The sequence below is a fragment of the Eptatretus burgeri genome, chromosome 6 (assembly GCF_056783735.1).
Source record: "Eptatretus burgeri isolate ZD-2024b chromosome 6, Ebu_testis_v1, whole genome shotgun sequence".
NCBI classification, from domain to species: domain Eukaryota; kingdom Metazoa; phylum Chordata; class Myxini; order Myxiniformes; family Myxinidae; genus Eptatretus; species Eptatretus burgeri.
In genome coordinates, this window is record NC_140966.1 from 50,269,462 (window position 1) to 50,295,665 (window position 26,204).

Here is a 26,204-nt window from a genome sequence, read left to right on the forward strand (position 1 = left end):
CATTACATTAGTTCTTCATGCCTGTTGTTTGTGTCCTTTATGAAGTCCTGAAAACAGTAAGTTTCCTGTTTGGAATGATTTTCAATTTTGTTTGACTGCCAGACAGGCAGACGGAGTGAAAAAAGATCATCTCACTCCTCGCTGCACGTGCGCGATCGGGACAAATCCAGAGCCAAAGTTCTGCCAAATTGCAGGTTCGTTTCCCGATTCGGGTTCAAAATATAAAATTCAGTTGGAATCAAGTTGTTCCTCAATCATACACAGAAGTTTGTGAACAGGACAGAACGACAGAAGTGAATCAAATGCTGAACCCTACTTTTCATTGCGAGACCGTTTAAGAACATGTGCTCGGTGCTGTGATGGCCAATCGGGCAGAAACTGTTCACAGACTATGGTGCTCCCCCTGGTGATCTATCCAATATAAAGGAGAATGTATTATTATATATTGTTCCTGGGTGTCACTGCAGCAGTATTTAACAAATGGTATCATCTGTATTATCAAGAAATTGACATAAGGTAGATCACATGTTTTATGCCTTCTTCAGATATGAAGAGCAACCAACACATACACCACCGATCACATAAAGAGTTGTAGTGAGGAGGAGGATCTGCTTTGTTAGGAGACGCATTATCAGGAGAGGTTTTGCTTTTTAATGAAATACTTCTTCTGCCTGGCTTATCTGCTTGTGTGGACCATATATCGGGTGGTGTGTGGCAAGCACACCTAGCCTGGTCAGCTTCCCAGATTTCCCTCTACCCTCCTATCGCCACTTAATTCTCCCAGCACGAGCAGTCAACTATCATTTGCAATGTTGCCAATTTATTCGTATTCCATATTCTGAATTGCCACATGGTCCCCCCTATCAAACTGGGTGAAAAAACCCTGCAGTTTTTCATGATGTCGAGGCTTTCCACGACTTACCAAATTGAAATTATAAAATCGCAAAATTAAAACAACGTGGATCGATCGGTTAGTCGATTGCCCATTGCGAAAGGAGGAATGCCACAAACTACAAGATGACAAGGGTCATGAGATCTTTGTTTGACGAACCATTTTAATTGACCAACTCTTGCATCTTATGTTGACAGAGTGGTGTTTGGAATTGAGCTGATTCGATTTTGAGGTTAAAAGGTCACATATCAAAGGTTATGTTACCTTTAGTTGAAATTAGCAGATTTTCCTTTGTACCAAACTTGGCACAAGTATGCACGATGATGCAATGATGAACTGATTGTATTTTCAGGCAAAGGTCAAATTTTGCCATCGGATGTCTCAGGTTTAGTTGTGTTGTGGACTTTAGTCTCAAAAAGTTGTGGATGGATTCGGATGAAACTTGGTGGACATTGTGGGTGTGTGACAAGGAAGAATTGATTCAGTTTTGGTGAAGATCCGAATCCGCATCCGGATCTGAAATTTTTTTCAGTGATTCTTCACCATTGAGAGATAGTGCACAACTGATATATTGTTGTGGGCCGGGGGTCAGTGGCGAGGAGCGACCGCTAGATGGTCGTCTCCACTGAGTACCCGGAATTGAAGGCCGTAACCCTCGGATAACTCCAAAGGTCACGGGGTCCCTTAGCGGACCGTGCGCGCCAATATTTTGACGGCGTGTGGTAGGGTTAATTGCCTAATTTCAATATAGCTAAGTACCCATGTCGTCTAGCTACTGGGGAAAACTACACCGTCGACGGACCTCGGGCGGAACGGGCTGTTTACCGAGCCCGATCCGGGTGTAAACTGAGCAGGGATTACCAAGATCCGTCGGTCCAAATGAACAATTACAGCAACAAGGCCTCCCTAATACCCAATACACACCGTGCTAAACCAATGAAAGAAACGACAGCAACGAGCTGGTACATTTAACTAGAGGATTTATTTATGAACAATATATAATCGGGGAGGGGAGCACACAAAGAGCAGAGTTAAAACCGAATATGCAGTCAATGTACAAGGGCGAGGTACTTAAGCAATGTCTACTTATCGGACTGGTGCCACACACACACACACACACACGAAATGGGGCCAGTTGCCCTTTATTGTGCCCTACAGCTCGGGAGGGAAGACGAACTGAGGGAAGAGCCTGGTCTTGCACCTGCCCACCTCATGCGGTAACGTCGATCTTGTTTGGTGGCAGGACTCGAACCCGTGCTGATATACCAGGCACCGAGGGACCAAGGATTCAGCCACGGACACCAACCAGCTCGACTAATGACGAGGCGAGGGATCACTGTGACGAGACCAGAGCCAGTGAGAAGACGAGACCAGCTACGAGATGACCGCGCTGTCCCATCTATTTCTTCTCTGACTGTGGTCAGGGGGAAGTGTCTCTCATCACCACACCCCTCAGTCACCGGAGGAAATCGGCCGTCTCTCCGTGATTGGTCGGGGGGGGGGCGTGTCGGGGCGTCTCGATCCCCCCCCCCCGAAGAGACTGCTTCTCTTGGAGCTCGCTCTGCACCCATTGGCTGAAAGGCGGAAAACGCACTCACACCCTTCCGATTGGCCAAAGCGTGGAGTCAGAACTTTGGTGATCAAGGGAACTCCACCCACATGCGTGTTCGGCATGCCATCGTGCGGGGAATGGTCCATCGTGTTGTTATTTTTGTGGATATAAATTCTTGAGCTAAGAAAATAACTCGCAGCGCAGACATGAAATTAGTCCATGAGACAGAAGGATGGGACCCTGACTATAAACACATACTTATCAAAATAACTGAACTGCGGGGGCTGCTGTCTGTGTGCAAAAGGCTTCCAAATCCGTAACAATATAACACGATATCTCAAAAAGTTGTAGATGGATTCAGACGAAACTTGGTGGACAGGTTGGGTGTGAGGAAAGGAGGATATGTTTAGATTTTGATGAAAATCCGGATCTGGATACGGGAATTACTTAATCTTAAAAGTGATTCTTCACCATCGAGAGATAGGGCGAAAAACTATATAGTACTGCATAGCATGTTTCAAAAATGTATTGTGCCCGATACATTCTCGTGGATCAGGCATTGTGTGGTGGAGGTATGTGCTCTTCCGAGCACCCTTCTAGTTCCTCATGGATTGGTGGTCATATGTGTGAACTTTCGCCTCAATCTGTTTAACCACTTCAGAGAAGAAGATTTTTGAAGGTTTAAAAAAACCCCCAAAAATAAACAATGTTGCATTTTCTAGAAGTTTCAGGGATATGTTCACAAACATTATTCTTTATAAACAGCTGCATGTGACTGGTGGAAAAAATATTTGGCTCGGTAATTTAGAAAATGAATCAATTCTGCAAAGGGGTCGGAATTTGGGTGTTATTTCACAACTCTCTCAGGGTCACAGAGCGGGAACCACTCGCTCAGGGTGATGGAGCATGAACCACTTTCTATTGGTGATTTTTTTTTTTTTTTGTATACCTTGGTCGAGGCTCGTATGAGAGCTAACACACAACTCACAGCAAGGAGGCATGAGACAAGAGGGGCGGGAGTGGAAGGGACAAAACAGTGGGGAACAGACACATTAGGTGGACTGTGGAAGGGAGAGGGATGGGGATGGGACGGGGAACATGGCGAAGAGAAGATGGACATTTCAGGGACTTTCAGGAAGGAAAGTCGGAGAAATGAAGGAAGTGGGCTTGGGTGGATTATCGGGGTAGAAAAGATCGAGGATTTGGATGGGGGAAGATAAGAGGTGGTGGTGAACAGCTGTTTTGAAAGCCTGGAGGGAAGAATGGGAAAGAATAGAGTGAGGAAGTTTATTCCAAAGGCGGGAAAAAAAGAGGAATGAAAGAGTGAAGATGAGCAGTGATTCGTGATTTTGGTAGTTTTACCAGAAGGGGGTTGTTGGCGGACCTTGAGCGCCCTGTGGAAATGTGGTGGGGACAAATCGCAGAGAGAGCAGGGGGGCAAGGCTGGAGAGGAGTCGGTAGAAGACAGAAAGACCACCGACCAACCTGCGGTGATTGAGTGAGAGGCCCAAAGACTCAGCTTCATTGCGGGAGATGCCGATGATCTTAAATGCCCTGGTTTCGACAGCGTGAAGCCGAGAAAGGTGGGAGGCAGGAGCACCAGCCCAGAGGGGAGAGCAGTACTCCATCAGGCTACGGACAAAAAGCTTTGTAAGTGGTCAGGAGCTCAAGAGGGCCGAGGAAGGACTTAGCACGACGGAGGATTCCCAGTCGGCGACTGGCTTTTGAGGCGAGGTTGGAAATGTTACTTTCCCAGGAAAGGTCATGGCAGATAGTGAGACCTAGAAGCTTGAAAGAAAAGACTTCTTCCAGAGGATTGTTGAGAAAGTGGATGGGGGGTTTTGTAAACGGTCCTTTCGAAGAGACATAGTGAGAGTGTGAGATTTGTCTGGATTGAAAGACATGTTCCACGTGTTGGACCAGTTTGTGATTTTATCCAGATCTGCAGTGAGTGAAGAAGCTGCTGCTTGCCGGTCTGAGGGATGACAGATGGTACGGCAGAGGGTGGAGTCGTCGGCAAAAGAGAAATAGAGGATTTTCCAGAGAGTCCGAGAGATCATTGATGAAAACCAGAAAAAGAACAGGGCCCAGAACGCTACCTTGAGGAACTCCAGCCTGCACAGGAAGAGGGGATGAAAGAACTCCATTTAGGGCCACACGTTGACTGCGACAGGAGAGGAAGTCTGCGAGCCATGAGTGGAGATGGCCTTGAATACCATGGGAAGAGAGTTTGGTGAGTAGGGCAGGGTGCCAGACTGTGTCAAAAGCACGTGATATGTCCAGGGATACGGCTCGGATTTCCTGTCTGGCATTGAGGACCTCCATCCATTGATGGGAGAGCAGAAGCAGCATATCCAGGGTAGAGTGACCTGGTCTGAAACCAAATTGATGATTGGAAATCAAGCCATTGGAGAAGAGGAAGGATTTCATATCTGAGGCGATGATGGATTCCATCACCTTGCTGATGATTGGGAGAAGGCTGATTGGTCTGTAGTTATACGGATCTGTTTTTGCACCTTTTTTATGCAGGGCAGTGATGTTAGCAGATTTCCAAGCAGATGGCAGATGACCTTGGGCAAATGAGAGGGTGAATAGAACAGAGAGAGGGTGAGCAAGAGCAGAAGAGCAGGCTTTGAGGACACGTGGGCTGATGCCGTCTGGACCGGTTGCAGAATCTGACTCGAGGTTTGAAAGCAAGCTCTCCACCTTGTCAGGAGAAAAGGATACAGAGTCCAGGGACAGTTGGGTGCGACTGGGTAAAGTGGGTAGAGATAGTGATGGGTTTAGGACACAAGATTTAGCTGCAAACACCGAGTTTAGACATTCAGCTTTATCACGTGTGGAATCAGCAGTGCGGCCATTTGAGGTAAGGGAGGGGATGGAGGGGGAACATACACCAGTAACAGATTTGATTAAACGCCACCAGGATTTTGAGGAGGGGGAGAGGTATGAGAGTTCAGACTTGAGATGAGAAATGTTGTTTTCTGGCTCTCCTGAGGGTAGATACACACTTGTTCCGAGCTTTGTGGAAAGAACTGAGATTGCCCTCAGTTGGGTTTGCTTTCCATGAGGCAAAGGCAAGTTGTTTCAGGACGACTGCCTCGCCACAAGCTTCAGTAAACCAAGGGCGGGAGGAAGGGTAAGACAACTGAACACGAGAGTGATGAAGTACAAACCACTCACCCAGGGTGATGGAGCACGAACCAATCACCCACAGTGACGGAGCACGAACAACTCACCCAGGGTGATGGAGCACGAACCACTCGCTCAGGGTGATGGAGCATGAACCACTCGCTCTGAATAATGTGGCGTGGAAAAAGCATCCACAGAGAGTGAATGGTTCGCTCAGAATGCTGTAGCGTGGTGTCGCTATTGACAATGGGTGCTCGGCAAGTGACTTAAGCACTCATGCAAGCACTCCAATTAAATGGTTGATATGGATTGGTTGGCCAGGCTGTCGCTGCATACCATATAGGATCGTTTTAACTTTAAAGCCCGTCTTCACCACACACGCAGCAGTTGATGAATTAAAATGAATTGTTCAAAAAATGACTATCCACAAAAAAGTTGCTTCTTCATGCAGAACAATCCTGGAAATATCACAAGGTTCAATAGCCCGTGAAATAAACATTCCAAAAAATCTGCTATTTTGCCTGCTCATCTGTGCACGTGTAGCGTGGTACATCGGTTGCACAAAAAAGTCGTGTGGTCCGCACAAATGTTTTCACTTTTTAAAAAAAAAGTCCATTTTTTTTTTAACCAGATTTGCTTTGATTTCCTGAAAGCTCCGAAAGCATAGACACAAATCTGGCAGACGCTCCGGATCGGCAGTCCCTCTGGGGGACAGGGCACGAGGTCTTGCAGTGAATGCATTAAATCGTACAGCTCAATGAAGCTGCTTAATTTTGTTACATTCCTAAATATTTTGCTCTATCAATATAATTCTCCAAACATTTGAAAAAGATAAGTTTAATGCTTTGGAAATTACACATTTTCTTGTGTATACGTACGGAGGAGGGAACATAGCCTTGCTTGATTAAAGTAAATAGGGATATGGACTTAGTTATAGGACTCGTTATTTCATTAAATTATCAGATTTCACAACAGATTTCGACACATTTATTCTGGACGATATCCGATCTTAAAAACGAAATAATATTTCGATGATATACTTCAATTAGTCCATGAGAGTATATCGTGGAAAAACATATAATGCATGAAATCGCTCCAAGCTCCTAATTTGAAAACTTCAAGGACTTACAAAAGTGATGTACACAACGATTCATAGCTATAATGAACAGGCATTCAATACGAGTGAGAAAATTTAAAAAATATATACTTTATCGTAAATAAATCGTTGCGGCCTGTTCCAAGTCAAGGCATGGTTGAGCAGGCCAAAAAAACATGGCGGCTTCAGACCCCAGAGCGGTTACCGAGGAAACACCTTAAGACCCCCAGAGAGCGAGGTGGCCGAGGATCGCCTGATGAAGGATATAATTAAATAAGGCCGTTAATTATCTTCAAAAGGGGTGTTTTAATTAACCCAAACACCCAAGTTTCACTCCTGCACTTCCTTGGAGTTTTCTTAGTGTGCATGCAGAGTTTCAGGCTGCCAGGTTTTATAGTTATGGAGGACACACACAATGCCTTTTATTTGTGGAGATATGTATATATTAAAAATAAATAATAAAAATTATATATATATATATTACATACACATGATTGTTTTTTGTATCGGACCAGCATGGCGTTATCTTCACAATTTGGCTGCCCTTTTATTATGCGCGGTCATTTAGTAACTGTTTAAATGGCGAAAATCGAATGCCAATTCTGCCAAAACCAACGAATGAAATAACATTTCTTGACGAATGGAGGCGAATCGGCCGACGCCTCGTGCCATGCAGCGGCAACCAATCACAGCATGATTCGGAGTGAAAAGGGGCGTGGAACGTGCTTGACGCGCCGGGTCACGGCTTACGTCAGCACGTTGTGGCCACGTTTGTCTGTGAATGCACATTGTACATTGTACAGTGTGCAGCCGTCTGAAAAATGTGAGTATTTCGTTTTAATTTTCGTCGTTGAGCCACATCTTTGGCGATGATTGTATATTTATTTACAAGGTGTTATCTCCACCCAGGCCCAAGGTTACGTTCAAAATCACTCTCACTTCGGATCCCAAGCTACCATACAAAGTGTAAGCTTTTATGCCCGGGCTCGACCAGGCCGCGTTACCAAGCTCGGATGGATCTACCCCCCCCCCCCAACAACTATTACTGATCCTACCACTGACCCTTCTTCTTCTTCTGTTGTAGCATTGCAATATGTTCGTGTTCCAGGATTCTTCATGTTGCCGTTTCATACAATGTTACAAGAAACACTTGTTAAATAAAAAAAATAAAAAATCCCACGAATTATGAACTTTTTTTTAAAAGTCGTTCAAGGTTTTATTCCGGGTAAACGAAACGGCACCTCGGTGTGATTGGTGGGTTCATTGAGAATTGGATGAAATCTTTCGACAGATTGAGCGTTCCAGAGCAGACTCCGTTCACAGCTGTATTAAAGTTTGCAGCAGAGGAGGTGAGATTTACATTATATTGATGGGAATATCATGGTAACCATGACGACCTTTTCTGTCGAAAATGTGTGTTAATTTTCGATATAATGTGATGACAAATGAAATTTATATACAGGGTGAGTCAAAAGTGGCACCTGATTTGTTTTTTTTTTTTTTTTTTTTTTTCGGCTGTCAGATTCTTTCTGGGAAGTCATGTTGTTAATAATTGTCTTGCAGATTATAAATTTTCGTAATTTATTTATTTTTGTTTTGCAGGTTATTGCTGCGAGTTTACTAAGTTACTGAATTTGCACCAAATTGAGCTTAATGGCACAATTAACGGACACAATTGTGTCTACTGGGCTGAGAATGACCCAAGAGTGACAGTTGATAAGGAGGTAAATTTACCTGGAGTGACAGTTTGGGCAGCCATATCTCCATTAGGGATAATTGGACCCTTTTTCTTTGAGGGATCTGTCACTGCAGAAATTTACCTGGATATGCTGCAAACCTTCTTTTGGCCCAGGGTACAAGATCAGGACTGTTATTTCCAGCATGATGGAGCTCCACCTCATTATGGACGTTATGTTCGTCAGTGGCTTGATGCAAACTTTCCCAGAAAGTGGATCGGCCGCCGCGGTCCGATCGGTCCGATCGAGTGGCCGGCACGCTCCCCAGACCTTACTCCGCCAGATTTCTTTCTTTGGGGGCTCATGAAAGACCTTATTTATCGTGAAAAGCCTCGTACCATTCAGGAATTGAAGGCTCAAATCGCTGCAAAGTTTGAGGAAATTGATATCGAACTCTGCAGACATGTGTGCCGCTCTTTGCCTGCTCGGCTGCAATTGTGCATCGATCACGAGGGAGGGCACTTTGAAAATTGCAAGTAAAACAGCTTGGTACAGTTCCGTAATATTTTTTTTTTCTTGAATAAATAGTGAGATAAACATGTCATTCATTTATTTCTACCTTCTTGTACACTGTAATACAAATGGCAAACAAACAATCAACTGACAGAAATTGGGCACTACTTCTGACTCACCCTCTTTACAGTATATACACTGTACTTCATTTTTTGTCCCATGCTGTGTGTAGAGCGTCGGTTCTGTCGAAGCGGTTTCTTGGATATGGTGACAATCCTGGATAGTTCACAACTCGGGCGCAGGAATTTGTAATTTGACCATTGTGCCGGTGATTGCTTGCATACTCTTGATGAAGTAGATCCCTGGAATCTTTTATGTTACCAACTAATGCTGGCAGATGGGACACTCAGTTTAACGTCCATCGGAGGTACGGCGCACACACATTAGGTAGAGCACATACCTCCACCAGGACCTGGGCCATAAAAGGGCCTGTGCTCATAAAATAAATAAATGAATCGTAAGGTTTCCCTTTTCAGAAATACGAGAAGAAGAGGGTTTTATAACTTGTATTTAAACATCGTATATTCATTGTTGAGGGTTGAAAGTCGATTTTTGATTTAATTCCGTAGTAAAAAACAATGCAGTAAAGTCATTAATTTTTTTTTCAACTAAACATTTCACCTGCTTCAAACAACCATTGACTTTTTTTTTTTTTTTGTATACATGTGTCTAGGCTCGTATGAGAGCTAACACACAACGCACAGCAAGGGGTGCATGCGACGAGAGGGGACGACAAAACGGTGGGGAACAGGGACAGGAGATCTGTGGAAGGGAGAGGGTTGGGCCAGGGAACACGGGGTAAACAAGATGGACACCACAGGGACTTTCAGGTCGTATGTTTTGTCCATCTTCACACGTATGTTTTGTCCATCTTCACACGTATGTTTTGCTAATCTTGTAGTATAGAGAAATACCGCAATGTTCATTAGACAAAAGTGCGAATTGACTCTGTTGGTTCGAATGTCGTGCTAGCTCTATTTTACATCACTAGTGGGCCTGTTGGTCCATCGGACCAGATTTTCATTGGTCTTCATGGCCTTGTAGCATACCCACCTGCTGTACTACTTGAGCATTAACTAGCCTTTCACCAAGTCCACATGTGCTTTGGCCAGTGTGGGGGTTGATTATACATTTGTTATTACTGTTGCCAAATGATACCATTATTATGGTTGTAAATATTTTTAGTATTGATTTATATATGCATTGCTACAATGTTATCATTCTTTTTTGTAATTAAAATGCCAAACCATAGAAGTACCTATTAAGCTTGTCTCTACACCTAAACATGGAGCGCTTATAATATAAACATGGAAATTATTCCGGGTTCTTTGTAGTTAATTAGCCGAATCGACTCGGAAGATCATAACGATAATTTTGGTGTATCACGCTCCAGGAGAATTCCGCAAGAAACATTACACACACGCACAAGCACACGCACACGCACACACATCTCATCCATTTATAATGGACACACTTTAAAGTTACCATTTGTTTTTTATCGGCAAAATCTTCAGGTAAATGAGACTAAGAAATAATAATTTTGTCCATGGTGTGAATTTTATTAAATACTCTTTCAGGCTGTTTGCCGTGATGTTTGCTATATATTATATACTTAACATTCCGGGACACCTTGGACTGTAATGTATGTTCTGTACTCCACAACATGAGGAGCACAAGTTTCTGGTTCGTTAATTACAGTGTACTAGCAGAGTATGCGCCCTTCGGGCGATCTTGTTCCGAGCACGCAACACGTTCTTATAACGCATACCTTCATTTGGGTGGTGTATAGGCAACTGACTGCTCTGTATAGGCAAAAATATATATAAATAACCCGGTGACGTGCATGAGGCAAAAACATACCTACTGCTTATAATTCAAAACACCACACTGCACTGGAAAACGTGGGACAGGAATACTGTACCGTAAATGGTAGAGACTTGTAATACCCTCCCCCCACCTGGAGGCACAGCGCTAAGGCCTCAGTCACATTTGCTCGACGGTGAGGATAAGGCGGCCGTACGCCCTCTGAATTGACAGAAACTGAGGTGGCCTCAGGGTGGCCCAACGCCGTTTGGCTATATTTTACAGGCCGTAGGGTCGCCGTGGAATGAAATCGCGGAGTTATAACTTTTTTTCCCATTTCTACACTCGCCGTAGCAATTGGACAAGCCAAGCTATGACATACATGTGTTCCACGTCGACCGTACATAGGGCGTGCGGTGGGCTTGCGTTTTCCGTGCGGCTGCCGTAAGCTCTTCTCAATGAAAAATGAATTTTCCCAACCCCCAAAAAATTACGGCGGCCGCACTATTTACACGGTGGCCTTGCGGTCTGGGTGACTACCTGTGGGCAACGCAAGGTCGACGCACGGTTCCCCTACGCCCGCCGTGCACCTATGTACGGCCTCTGTGGCAGTCTGCGTCGACCGTGCGCTACCGCTAGAGATCGGAGTATAGTTGTTTGCCTATACACAGTGGTGCCCCCAGAATCCCAATTTAATTCGTTCCTGGAGGCTATTCGGATTGCAAAAAGTGGATTCAAAAATATTTTCCCAATAAGAAATAATGGAGTGAATTAATCCGTTCGTGGACCCAAAGAAAACCCACTATCAAGACACTTTCAACTATACTAAAATTCCCCGTGTTTAAGGTAAAATAGGATGAGTAAATGACCTTCGGTGGCGGTGTATTGTATGTAAACTGGTACAATCGCCACATCCAAAGGCCCACACAGGCTCGAGCTCCGGCCTGGGTTTCGATCGCTCGCGCACTCTGCGAGAGGGCTGCCCCCAGGGCAGCTCAGTAAACATGATGCCCCCAGAACCACAATAACTTTCATCAAACGCATCGGGCTGACGTAATCATGGATATTAAAAATTACAACCGGTTTTGCTGTGAAATTCAATCCTTGCCCAACGGTCCGTCACACCACGTGATCGGATTGCTTTTTTTGTTAATAATTAAACCACAAGATGATTAAAAAAAAAAAATGAAGGTGAAAACACAAGGTAAGGCCTAAGTCACATTTGGCTCGGCTCCCGGAGGGTCTACAAAATGTACGGACACTCGCAATTATAAAGCAGCCGCAGTATTTCCACGGTCACACAATGTAGCAGTCACACATGTTTTTATTTTTCGGGTAGCCGCACGGCGTGTTTATAAATTGTGTAGACTGAAAACGTGGGGTGCCGTAATTTTTTTGGGGATTATGAAAATTCATTTTTCATTAAGAAGAGCTTACAGGAGCCGCACGGAAAACGCAAGCCCTCCGTACGGTCGACATGGAACACATCTACGTCATAGCTTGGCTTTGTCGAATTGCTACGGCGAGCGTAGAAATGAAAATAGTTATAACTACGCAGTTATAATTCCACGGCGCCCCTACGGCCTGTAAAATATAGCCAAACGGCGTAGGGCCTCCCCAAGGCCACGTCAGTTTCTCTGCGGTTGCCGCACGTTTCTGTCAATTCAGAGGGCGTACGGCCGCCTTATCCTCGCCGTCGAGCAAATATGACTGAGTACTTCCACCGACGAACTGGATGAACAAAGCGCGAAGATGCGGGTCGAACAGGTGGGGGAGACACGTGAACAAACATGAACGCCACGTTTTGTTCGGTTTTTTTTTTTTAATGTATTGGGTTTTTAGGGCCAAACTTTCTCGAAAAAATTGTTCTGATTCCAATTTGTTCAAACAGCTTGGCCGTTCGGATTCTGGGGGACCACGGTATATTATAATTATAGTATATTCAGTTATATATATATATATATATATATATATATATATATATATATATATATATATATATATATATATATATATATATATATATATATATATATATATATATATATATACTGGTATATTTTTATTTCAGTAAAAAAAAGGACCGGTATATATACCCACTCATTACCGTCCTTCTGGCCGCACCTTCGCCTTAGGCCCCCCTGCGGTCGCCTTGCGGGCACCTTGAGGCTACCTTGCGTCTGCCTTGAAAATTATATTGCCCCCAATTATATTGTCTCCCCCCCCCCCAAGACCACCAGTAAAGATTAGAACACCCCTATACATTAATTGGGGCCATGCTAATCTTGCAGTATGTAGCAAGTCTGGATGTAATCGGCCCAGAACTGTTAGAGGAGCACGACAAACAAACACCGGTCCATGAATTATTGTAAGGATTTGTTTTAAATTCACAATCTCATTATTATTCTGCATATTTATGCACAAATGTTTGTTTTAAAAAAACCTTTATTTCACACTGTCATTCAAAATTTCATCTCGGGGGGGGGGGGGGGTGACCCAAAGAGACCCCTTTTGCCCGAGGGCCCACAATACCATCAGTCCACCCCTGGTCTTCACCAATATCAAATCAATTCGTCCTTGTCATACACCTAACCTGTCCATCAAGTTTCATCCAAATCCGTCCATAACGTTTTCAGACATCGTGCTATTTCGGTGAAGAATCGCTTTTAAAAAATTATTGGATCCAGATCAGGATCTACACCAAAATCGAATCGATTCTACGTTGTCACACACCCTCCCCCACCTGGAGTTTCATCCAAATCCGTCCACAACCTTTTTAGATATCCTACTCACAGACAGACAGGGGTGAAAACATAACCTCTGTCCACCTTTTGTGGTGGAGGTAATGACCCTGCCGGTGAAACACCGAGATGACAGTTTATAGCTGTGCCGGGATTCAAACCCAAGCTCGACATTTCAGAGGTGAGTGTTTGTACCTCAGGGTAATCTTTCCAGCCTCTATGATTGGTTAATCCATAGTCCTAAATGTTACGTGGTAATACAAGGGAAGCAGACACAGGTGGAGGCCATTCAGCCCATCATGCCTGCACAAACACCATACTAATTTATCTACACCAGATCCAAAGAAGAAAATGCAAAAAAAAGTTTTAAATTGATGAAATAAGTGTGTGTATATATATATATATATATATATATATATATATATATATATATATATATATATATATATATATATATATATATATATATATATATATATATATATATTGTTGAGGTCCGGTGGTGAGAACGACCACAAGGTGGGGGAAGTTACGTCGTCTCCCACCAGTCTCCCGGAATTGTTGGCCGTCGCTCATGGATAATTCCGTGACGCGGCGGGTCGCTGAACTGACCGTGGACGCCAATACCTCAACCACGTAGCGTAGGGTCTTCCTGCCAGGTGTAATCAGTTTACCTAATTAACCACGCAGTTTCGACTACCGGATAACCACGCCCTCGGTACACCTTGCCCGAACCGGATCACTCCACCAACTACGGTAGAGTACCAACTCCGGATCGGATGCAGCCGAGCGGAACTGCCAAGGACGTACCGGATAGAATGAACAGATCATCGGGGATAAAGACCCGGCTAAACTTAGATCCGAACCATGCTGGACAAATGAAGGAAAAGACAAAAACGAACTGGGAACATTTCTACAATGATTTATTTACACTAAGCGAGGAAATTCATGTGGTACAGGAACAGGTTTATTGGTGGGTTATGCAGGGAACAGAAGAGAGATGTAGTGCGACAATTTTACAGCAACTTACAAACGAGGACACAGAGCAGACATGTCGTGAGAATAATACAAGCAAGAATTACAATGATCAAAAACTTGTACAATTCTACTTTTAGGACAGTCGCCACACACTCGGACGAAATAAACCCAGTTGAATGACTTGAAGGACTTTTGCAGCCACAGAAGGAGGGAGCTGAGGTCGCTGTTCTTTAGTTACCTGAACATTCCGAGGGAAGGGATGCTCCGTGGTGCGGCACCTGACAGAGGTCGTGCAGCTCGGCCCATAGCCGCACGTGTGGAGACCGTGTCTGCGAAGGAGCCCGGGTGGAGAGCGTGGAGTCCAAGGTAGAACGGGGCAGCAGACAGGACCCAACGAGAGACTCGGTCAAGGTCGGGTGTACTCGGACCAGCACAGACGGGCCGCCGAGGCGAGACGTGGGCAGGCACTCCGTGATCACGACCTTCCTTCTTCATCCAACAACCAAGTGACCAATTCAACTAACGACCTTCTTTCCTTCTTTGCAACCAGCCAACGGATCCACCGAACTCTCTCACTCTATTCTGAGGATGGTGTCGTAATTTATAGATCCCCCCTGGGCGAGGAGGGGCCTTGGCGAAGCTGACGTCACCGTCCGCCCTGATTGGACAGGGCCTTCATGGGGTCCGCCCTTTCTGGGTGAGGTTTTGGCCAGGTCGGGAAAGCCCGCCCACTCCACACGTGTTTGAGGAAGGTGGATGGTGGTACAGCCAAGATTGAATTGGAACGTTTGGGGAAGCCGAAAAGGAACTGTGGACGTGAAGATTCTGCCTCGGACAAACGAGGCTCCGGAGATGCAGGTGGACAGTGGATCGTGATGGAGGGGATATAAAGATTTATTAATCCAACTAAAAAAAAAACATCGCAATGCACCCCCTTTGCTCTCCCACTACACACAAGGAGGGGTTCTATCTGCACATATATGGCATAACTGACTTCGGGACAACTGTATGTCTTGTATGCATATGGTTCCTAGAACCGTAACAATATATACTTGTATTTTTTGTATTTTTTTTTGTCTTCTTCCCCTCAGGGGAGGGGGCATGGGCTTGGTTAAAAACGCACAACATCAACCACACAACTCCCCCCACCCCCCTACAAGACCCCCACCAATAGCATTCCGTACACATGCACACAATCACCCATCACTGTTCAAGTTACTTAAAAATCTGATCAACTTACTCCTCTGTCTCCATAACCTCCAGATACCTATATAATTCTAATTTAAACGTATCTACTTTTTCTGCTGCCACTACCTTTCCAGGGAGACCATTCCATGCATTTACTACTCTCTGAGTAAAAGTCCCCTGCCTCACTACCATCTTCACTCTCCTCTTCTTTACTCTGAGGCTGTGGCCCCTGGTCATATCACTGTCTACTCTGTTGAATAATTCATCTGCACTTATTTTATCTAAACCTTTCATTATCTTATCTCCTCGAAACCACCTCCTTTCTCGTGTATAAAGCCCTGTCTCCTTCAGCCGCTCCTCATAGCTGAGTCTAGCTCGGCCCGGAATCAATCTAGTGGCGCTTCACTGAACCCCCTATATGGCATGAATGTCCTTCTGGAACTGTGGTGACCAAAACTGCACACAATATTCTAAATGTGGCCCTCACTAAATTCCTGTACCATGTTACCATGTTTTTAAATGACCCCCCTCCAAATACAACCTAAAACCATATTTGTTTTACCTATAGCTTCCTGGCATTGTGCTGCCTGCTTACCTCCCAGATCTATTACCACCCCCAGATCCTTCTCCTGTGTGACACGCTCCAAAATTACCCCTTGCATCCTGTAATCTCTTCATTAGGTCATTAGCTTCAACTGATTAAAAGATTGTACTGGCCATTGGGATAACACTAAGCAGTTCAAGATGAAGATAATTTTTTTTTGAATTGTGAGTAATAGTTCACATGATATCCTTGATTCTCAGGAAGCAGAAGTTGTAATGATAAGCTTGGAATAGGTTTTTTTTTTCTTTTTCTTTTAAAAGTTGTTATAAGTCTAGACTCATGCTAGAATGAGTGGACAGATCATAGAAAGCAATGCACCAATATTGCAGACAATGGAGCAATACGTGGATGACACAAACAATAGAATGAATGAGCGGAAGGGGGAGGGAGGAGAGTAGAGAGAAGGAAATGTAGCAATCTGCAAGAAAAATTGGGAGAGATAAGAGAGTGTTAATGAGGATGTATAATTACCTCCACCACCGAAGGTGAAGGAGGTTATGCTTTCACCCCTTTCTGTCTGTTTGTTTTTTTCTGTTTGTGTGCAGGATATCTCAAAAAGTTGTGGACGGATTCGGACGAAAATTGGTGGACATGTTGGTTGTGTGACAAGGAAGAATTGATTCAATTTTGGTGAAGATCCAGATATGGATCCGACTACTAGAATTTCTTCAGTGATTCTTCACCATTGAAAGATAGGGCTCAAAAAATGATATATATAGCATGATATTTACCTCTGCCACCAAAGGTGAAGGAGGTTACATTTTTCACCCTTTTCTGTCTGCTTCAAAAATGTATTGGGCCAGATATGTTCCTGTGGATCAGGCATTACAGGGTGGACGTATGCGCTCTACTCATTGCCCTTCTCGTATTATAACGGGCTCGGTCCCATTGGGGGTTGAACCAGGACTTGCCGGAGATGAACTGCAGAATTAGCGAGAGGCAAAACTGCACATCACACTAGCCTCAGGCAGCAAGATGTTAGATTTATTCATCCAAATCCCCATCAAGCATCACCCTCACAATACCCGCCACTATCCCACACCCTCCCTCCCTCCTACACAATCCCCCATCCAATAGGGAGGAATAGTGACACCTCATGGACATGATGGTGGGACACCACACGGACACAAATGGCGTCCCGGTAAAGAATGAATCGGGACAATCCCGTAACATTTTAAGACACCTGGTCAGCTTGCGATGGTGGGACAAAACATTCGTCACCCATTTTGTCTGCACTGTCTGCTGTCGAGCGATGATGGGTATTTCAGCTGGAGTAATACAAAAACGGATTTATCAATTAATGCAAAATCCTTCCCTTAAAAACCGTCAATTAAATGGAAAAGCAAAACCAACTGAGCTGTAGTGAACATGCGATCACTCGCATAAGGCTCAAAACGATAAGGTTCCATAATTCCCAAAAGCGTTTCCATCACTAATTTTGTCCCCAACCGTTCCTTTAAAATCCCACTGATCACTTTCAACACTCTTCGAACCTTCAGAGTTGCTCATGATGGTAAAATCAGTATCGGGATCCGAGCTCGACATGCACTGTTTCTCTATGTACCGCCATTCTGATCAATCTGGCTTCCAGATGTGACGTCACTGGCAAAATCGAAAATCAACACTGTCGGGCTTCTTTTGACACTTTGTGATTGGCAAGAGAAAATTCAAAATTTGTTTTTCCCTTCAAATTAGACTGTGATTAATGATTCTCAATGGTATTTAGAAAAATAAAAATACGTTTGGTTTCCAACTTAAAGATTGACACATACTTTCAATGAAATACAAGTTTTGGAAATGTTGTCTTACCAAATCGGCCAACATATTATTATGAAACGATCAGAAAGTTTGTGATTGGTGCATTACAGGTTCAGTACACATTTCAATGGCTATGTGTTGTGTCATAAATATAACTCCTCTTGAATGCATGAAAAATGATATAGGACCATCCTATTGTGTGAGTGCACTGGGCCTAAGGTTTGCATTATTCTATTCCATGCAAAAATCTTTTCCATTTAGTGGGAAATGTGTGTTCTTCTGGTCATAATGCTGGGATTGTCATTTGTTAATTTGGGATAACTAATATTGAGTCAATTGGTGTTTGTTTTTGTTTTTTAATTCTTCTTTTTGCAGTTTAAAGTCCCTGCTGCTACAAGTGCAATAATAACAAATGGTATGTATTGATGCTGATATGCACACATATGTGTACATGTGAATATGTGTATATACAGTATATTTGGGTCACACGATGAATATCGGGTTATTTATACTTTTGTAAAGCATCAACATTGTTGTTGGCCAAGATGAAATCTTAAGCAAAGCCATAAATAAACACATGAACATGGTAGATAGGAGCGAAGTATACCAACAGTAGGGTAGAGTGATACAACAGAGAGACATTTGGAGGAATAATGGGTCAGGGGAAGAAGTACCCAGGGAAAACGACTCAGCTCAGAAAGGGATGTTTTACATCTGGAGTGCAACACGGAAATGATGGGGCAAATGGCCTACTCATTTTCTTGTTTTCAGTCATATGGGATCATGTGACCATTCGTGAGAGTCTGTGTAGTCCTGTGCAGACTACGGACCATTTGCATATTAATATCAATTTTACTTCTGAAACATAAATGTTTAATTCCGGTCAGAGCATTGACTTTTGAAGAAGTCCAAGCTATGCCCTCTCCCCGCCTAGGGAGGCACGCATTGTACGACTCTCGATCACCCAAAGTGCCGTTATGTCATGTTTTTACATTAATTTGATGAAGTAATTGAAAGTTATTATTATGATGTTCACCTTCCGCATGTGAAGATAATGTGGTATCTATCGGGACCATACTCTGTGCAGAGTGTTGGTACTGCCAAAGCTGTCTCCTGGGCTATTGGGCACAATCATGGACTGGTCATCACAACGACGCAGGATACCAGAAAGCTGGTATTCATTTTGCCGACCTCAGAAGAATGACAGGCTGAGTCAACCCCACCTGGTATTGATTCAACAACAAGAGTGCGATTTGAACTCGGGATCCTAGGATCCCAAGCCCACTTCCCTAACCATTCGGCCAATACCAGACGTAATGTGGGATGGGTATTTGGAAATATATGATGAACAAACATATTTGCTCATCTTGTATATTGTCATGTCCAGAAGGGTCCTTCAACAAAGTCCATCTCAGCTGGAGGTCAAAGACCTCCACGAATGGCTGAAACAATGTTATGATTTCCTGCGTTCAGATTTTTAGGTCATCTCTATCATCTCAGTAGAGATGACCTAATAACCCCAGTCTCAAAGTCTGTCCGTCCACAATCAAACTGAGTGGAGACAAATAACCAATCGTGGAATGGATAGAGGTCGATGAGACATGCACAACGATATAACTTTCAAGGTCGTCCAAGGTCGAGGTCAACGTCACGAGGCTGTCAAAGTTGCGAAAATCGTCGATTTCAAATCGTATCTCCTCCTTCACTTATCAAGAGAGATCAAATGTTATTAGTGATTCAGATACTATGGACTATTATCGAGAACAACACGAGCCATTTTTTTTTTTGAAATTTGCTCTCGTTCCGATTTTTAGCCCTTCAAACTTCGTTCTGATTCCCCGTATGGGCCGTTCATAAAGTACGTACATACAGAAAGTATTAAGAACCGTAACTCTCCGAGACAAATATTACATTTGAAGCTTTTGTCAGATTTAATTAAAACAATGGAACACAAGTTTATATGCACACTTACTTTCATTTATGACATTAACATTGTCTTGAATGTCAATTTGTACTTTTATTTTCATAAATGACAAGTGCTGTGATATTAAAAGAAAAAGGTAAATTACACCGCTCGGGACTGCATCGTCATGGCTTACAAACATCGGTTCATAAGGAACTGCTGGCTTTGCAAGTGATTAGCGATGTATGAGGGGGGTGGGTGGTTTTGAAACCCGGAAGTAGAGTGTACGTACTTTATGAACTGCCCCTATTCCAGTCTGGCACAGTTACTTTTGACCTCTGGCAGAGATGACCGGCACTCCCTCTTGGGGGTATTTATATATATTGTATTTTTTGTTACGAATTCGCGCCCGCCGGCATGCGAACTGCTGCTTCCCACTAATAGTAGCAGCTTGCCTACTGGACGGACAATTCAGTCGTGACTTTCTGGAGCTAACGCCGGAAACCAGTCACGGGTGGGTTTCTAATCCCCACCACGGCCGAGCCACTTGTCTACCCGCACAAGATAGGGTCACTCGCCGAATTCGATATACTTAAGTACCTGCGCGGGCAGCCGACCGTACCTCGACGCAGGTCGGCTTGGGGCACGAACCGCTTAAGCGGTCCGTTCCGTTCTGCAGTGATAACCGAGCGGGTATTATCGCCCGACCTCGCCGGATCCGATTCTATTTAACGGGTGTTTAAAACCCAGCTATTTATTCCACGGTGCAAGATGGCATTTTCTATAGGGGAAAGACACAATGAACGGGGTACATTTCAACAAAGCACATTTATTATTACAATACGTATGCAGGAAAAGCAATGAAACAGTCATACACGTATTCAAAGAAATAAAAGCAATCACGGGATGGGGACAAAGACACAAGCAAGGGAAAGCACTACGACCGAATATTATTATTATTTCACAGGCACTTAACAGGTTTTACTTATGGACACGGCACCACCACCAACATTCATTCGAAAGAAAAGGAAAAGACCACGCTCATAGACAGGGGGGTCAGACTGGGCCCGTGGGCCTTTATGGCGTGGGACTTGGCTGACAGAATGGGCCCCACGAGACCGTCGCTGGTTACCTGCACCCTCGTGTTGCAACGCTCGGCGAGCTCTCTCCGGCACTCTCCTCTCGTGCGTGCCTCGACCCTGGACCACCGCACACAACCCTCACGACTTGGCACCCAGAGGGAAGACACCCGGAGCTCGAACCACCACGAAGCAGCAGCAATCACCCAACCAGAAAAGGCTCGACGACAAAAACACACGAGCTCACGAGCTCGACGAGGAGCCACCACGAAGCAAACCACACGAGCCCCGAGCTGCCAGTCGACGAGAACACACGAGCTCTGAGCTGCCAGTCGACGAGAACACACGAGCTCGGCTGCCACCACGAAGAAGAAAAAAACCACGCGAGCTGCCAGACCTGGCGTCCTGCACGCCCTTGTATCCCCTGGGGTCCAACCCCTTGCTCCTCCCCGTTTTCTGCTCCGCCCCCTTCCAGTTCCTGCGAGAAGCTTCCCGAAAAGGGGCATTCCTCCGTTCCCAGCGCCTCATTCCACGAACCGACCAATGGCGAACGATCTGCCTCGCCCTTTCCCCTGGGGTCCAACCCCTTGCTCCTCCCCGTTTTCTGCTCCGCCCTCCTTCCAGTTCCTGCGAGAAGCTTCCCGAAAAGGGGCGTTCCTCCGTTCACAGCGCCTCATTCCACGAACCGACCAATGGCGAACGATCTGCCTCGCCCTCCCCCCACACCAAGTTCGGAGAAAACAGGGGGGAACAATCCGTGCGCCATCGAAGTTCCTTTGGTTTCCTTTTGCTCGCGTTTATTGACTGAATGCGGAGAGATGGTTGTAATGTGTCCATGGAGAAGAAGAGAATTGATAGCTGGTGTAGTGGCAAAGGTGGTTTGGTGGTTGGTTCAAAATAACGATAGAAAAAGTAAAACCTACCTCAAAGGATCACAGCCCTGTGACACGAATAAATCCCATTAAACAATGGTGGGGAAATCTAACTGAACACAGACTTAGGCCAAAAAAAAAAAATGTTGCATTGGCGTAACGGGTCACTGAAAAATAGGGTAGGTCGGTCGGGATCTTTTTTTTTTTTTTTTTTTTTTTTTTTTATTTTTTTTCTTTTTCCTATAAATCCCTCCCAAAATCTCCCCCGGCTCGAGTACCACCCTTTTTGTCGGCGGGTTCTGTCCGAAACACTTCCGGGTTTTTGCGATCGCGATCGCAATCAACAAGATACTTGAACGATAGCAAAACAACAAAAATAGCAATAAATTTTTTTTTTTTTTTCGGCAAAATTTTTCGATAGCAAAAAAACAAAAAAAAACGTAGGGTCGGCGGAATTTTTAGGGTCGGGCGGGTTACGCCAATGCAACTTTTTTTTTTTTTGGCCTTATCGATCTCACTGAACTAAGGAACCTTTATGGTGTTCTGTGAATTTCCACAGCCGTAACAATATGTGTATATATATGTATATATGTATATATGTATATGTATGTATATATGTATATGTATGTATATATGTATATGTATATATGTATATGTATATATATATATATATATATATATATATATATATATATATATATATATTATTCAAACCTGGCAGTTGTTATTGAACGCAGAAGGCAGGAAGATGTTTCTTGGTAGATAAATGTTTTATTATAAAATAAATGTGGGGTTTAAGAGAGGACAGGACCCTTTGAATGAATAAATGGGACTAACCACGCAGTGGACATACACAAGCATGGATGAAAGGAACATGCAATCTTATAAACAGTAATACCCCGGTTTACGTCACCCCTTTTGATGTCGTTTCGCAAATATGTCGTCATGTTATTCATTTATTTGTTTTTTGTTTTTTTTTCTATACAATGTTGAGGCATGTATAAGAGCAAGCACACAGAACATGCAACAAGGGGAGCAGGATACAAGAGGGGCGGGAGAGGGAAGCACAAAACGGTGGGGAACAGAGACATTAGATCTGTGGATGGGAGAGGGATGCGTGGGGAACATGGGGTAAACAAGATGGACACTACAGTGACTTTCAGGAAGGAAAGCAGGAAATTTGAAGGAGGTGGGTTTCGGGTGGATTATCGGGGGTAGAAAAGATCATGGTTTTGGATGGAGCAAGATAAGAGATTGTGGTGAACAGCTGTTTTGAAGACCTGGAGGGAAGAGTGGGATTGAAGAGAGTGTGGGAGTTGTTCCAACGGTGGGAAAAAAGAGGAGTGAAAGAGTGAAGGTGAGCAGTGATTCATGATTTTGGTAGTTTTACCAGAAGGGGATTCACTTTGCCTCTCGAATGCTCATCGTTGGGGAATATCGACACTCAGACCAAATTGTGGCTTTTGGAAAACAATAGATCATGCTCAGAAACGCAAAGTAATCGTTGAAAAGACCCTTCCTTATGTTCTTTTTCTCAAGACTGTGCAGGGTAAGGTGTTCTGAACTCTCCAGTTATTGTTATTATTTATTATTTAGTGGTCATAATTATTCCCACATCCTTTTCCGGTTGACTGGGGGAAGCTTCGCCCAAGTCTTTCACGAACCGGTTGGCGAGGCCTGACATTCGCCTGAGGTTAGGGCAGGAATTTGGCCCAGGGTACCTGCGATAGCTTGCCCAAGGACACCATCTTCACAAAGGATGACATGGGCTCTTAACATTCAACAACTAATGGCAGCTGACAGGACGCTCGTTTAAAGTCCATCTGAAGAAGGTCCATCTGAGGACGGCACACACACTGATGAATCACCCTACCTGTGAAACACCAGGATCACAGTTTATAGTTGGGTGGGGATTCAAACACAGGCTAGACAGCTTAGAGCGAGCATGTGTATTCCTTTGGATCTCGGCCATTCTGCCACCCCACCATTACTGATTCAACAAACCGTATTTTTCTTCTTCTAACTTGTAATGGAGGTAATCTATTTCAGTTTGCCTAATGGAATGTATGTTTTTTTTTATTTATTTTTTGCAGACGGCATTGGAATTAACCCTACTCAAATTGCTGGTATGCTCCCCTCATGTTCTGTTTTTCATGATTAAATTTAATAAATATATGGCACTGTGAAGGTTTAATCCGGTAAGCATGATAATTGTTGAAAAAATTCTTATTCACTTTGTAAAGGAAACGTGTTCCTGAAACATGGTTCGGAGCTGAGGATCATTCCCCGAGACCGTGTTGGTTGGTGATGGTGATGCCAAAATTTTTGGCTTGAATTTGCTTCAATTATCTTCTTTCTGTTTTTTTTTTTATTTTTATTGTTTTTTTTTTGGTCACAGGACTGGTCAATTGCTTGGTTTATAACAAACCAGCCCTGCAACTTGTTTGGTCACGGTCAGCATGTGATCAAAATTGTTGCCGCTTTTAAATTGATACTCTTTGGATCGATTGACATGAAAAGCGGAAGTGCTGACTGTCTTGATTCCCAAAAGAGAACAACTTGGGGAGGGTGGGGGGGGGAGATTAGTTAAACCATTGTTACCTTAACTTTCATGATCAGAGCAAGTCCTTCGAAGAATTTTTTTTTGCAAAGTGATATATTTCATCGTTATATTTATTTATATCATTTGTTATTGTAAAGTTGTGTTGTAGTCTCTTAGCTTTCCTTGGCCTGGATTAATGAACCTTATTTGAGGTAAAGCCTCATCTTTATGTTGTTACTTCATTAACAAGTTACCCACCCATAGGCCTAATATGGCTTGACCTTCAAATGTTAACTTTGAAAAAAGAAAATTAGTTTTGTTATCATTACGTCCGATGAATTTGTATTGTTGGATGTTATTTTGCACAAATAATTTTTAATTTTCTTGCAAGTTGATTTCAAATTATAAAATAACGTGCTGGTGGAATAAATGGAAAGTTTTGAAATGTTTTATCGAGTACACTCATTTGTATTTTTTGAATAATAGTATTGGGGGCAATTAATGATGAAAAAGGGAGGGATGGGGGTGGCACCCATCCCACTTCACCACAACAACAAAATGGGGCCTTGAAAATTCCAGGTTTTTTAAGCATCTGAAATTTCAGAAAGAGGAGGCCATTGTACACAAATAATGTCCAAATTGTCAGCTTGTGGTTCGTTGTATAATTAGCCATACCTACAGAATGTGAGAGGGGGGATATTGGTATGTGGATGTGGCAAAGAAATACTGAGGCAAGTGGCCTCATTTGCCTTAGCTTCCATATACAGTGCTTATAGAAAGTCCATAACCACTGTTGTGGAATTTTGCTGTTAACCGACTCGATGAAAATCCTGTTACTCAAAATAAAACGCTGTCAACTACGAGAGTACATTACATCAGAGAACCTTTATTAACATGGTATCCATCTACAATGATTTGCACTAAGCTAAGATTACATTTCCTGGCATTTATATGCTTTTGTGGGAGTGGAGGGGGCTGATGAGCATTAGGCAAAAAGAACTCCAACTGCAATACGTGTCCACGAGGTGGAAAGAGAATGATATAATCATGGCAAAAGTTGGTGTTCTCAACCAGGTCACTTTGTTCCATAGCAAGACATTCCTTTTATCAACATTTAGGTCAAAAGACTCTTGGATAAAGGGAAGCATAACTGACAGCCAATTCGACTTATAGCATAAAAATTAAATTTATAAAGCACCAGCAACAATTGCAATTGAGAGTACATTAATATAATTATTTTTTCTTCCACACCCCTTTCGAATTTTTCTCCTTTTGTTGACTTGTAGCCTGGAATTAAATTGCATTAAATCAGACTTTTCCCATCTATATTTTCACATCGTAACCCACAACTTCAAAGTGAAAAACAAATTCATCAATTTCGGAAAATTCATTAAAAATACAAAATGAGCATATCTTGGTTGGATAAGTGTTCACCCGCCCCTGAGTTAATACTTGGTGGAAGCACCTTTGACAGTAATTACAGCTGTGAGTCTGTTAGGATAAGTCTCTAACAACTTTTCACACCTTGATTGGGCAATATTTGCCCATTCTTCTGAATAAAACTGTTCAAGCTCAGTGAAGTTGCGTGGGGAGCGTTGATGGACAGCAATCTTCAAGTCATGCCACAGATGTTTCGATTGGATTTAGGTCAGGGCTCTGACTGGGCCACTCAAGGACATTTATATTTTTGTTCCTTAGCCGCTCTAGTGTAGCTTTGGCTGTGTGCTTTGGGTCGTTGTCATGCAGAAAGGTGAACTTCTGTCCCAATTTCAGTTTTCTTCCAGATGGCAGCAGGTTTTCCTCTAATGTAAGATT

At 43.6% G+C, this 26,204-nt stretch overlaps 1 protein-coding gene across 1 annotated transcript; it reads left to right on the forward strand.

The window, feature by feature from the left end:
- The first annotated feature begins 7,355 nt into the window (after positions 1–7,355).
- UFM1 (ubiquitin fold modifier 1) lies at positions 7,356–24,838 on the forward strand. The gene is made up of 6 exons (XM_085884985.1): positions 7,356–7,495; positions 7,582–7,638; positions 7,964–8,021; positions 18,369–18,408; positions 23,941–23,973; positions 24,091–24,838. Coding segments are annotated over exons 1-6 (255 nt in total). The 5' UTR covers positions 7,356–7,493; the 3' UTR covers positions 24,156–24,838.
- The last annotated feature ends 1,366 nt before the right edge of the window (positions 24,839–26,204 follow it).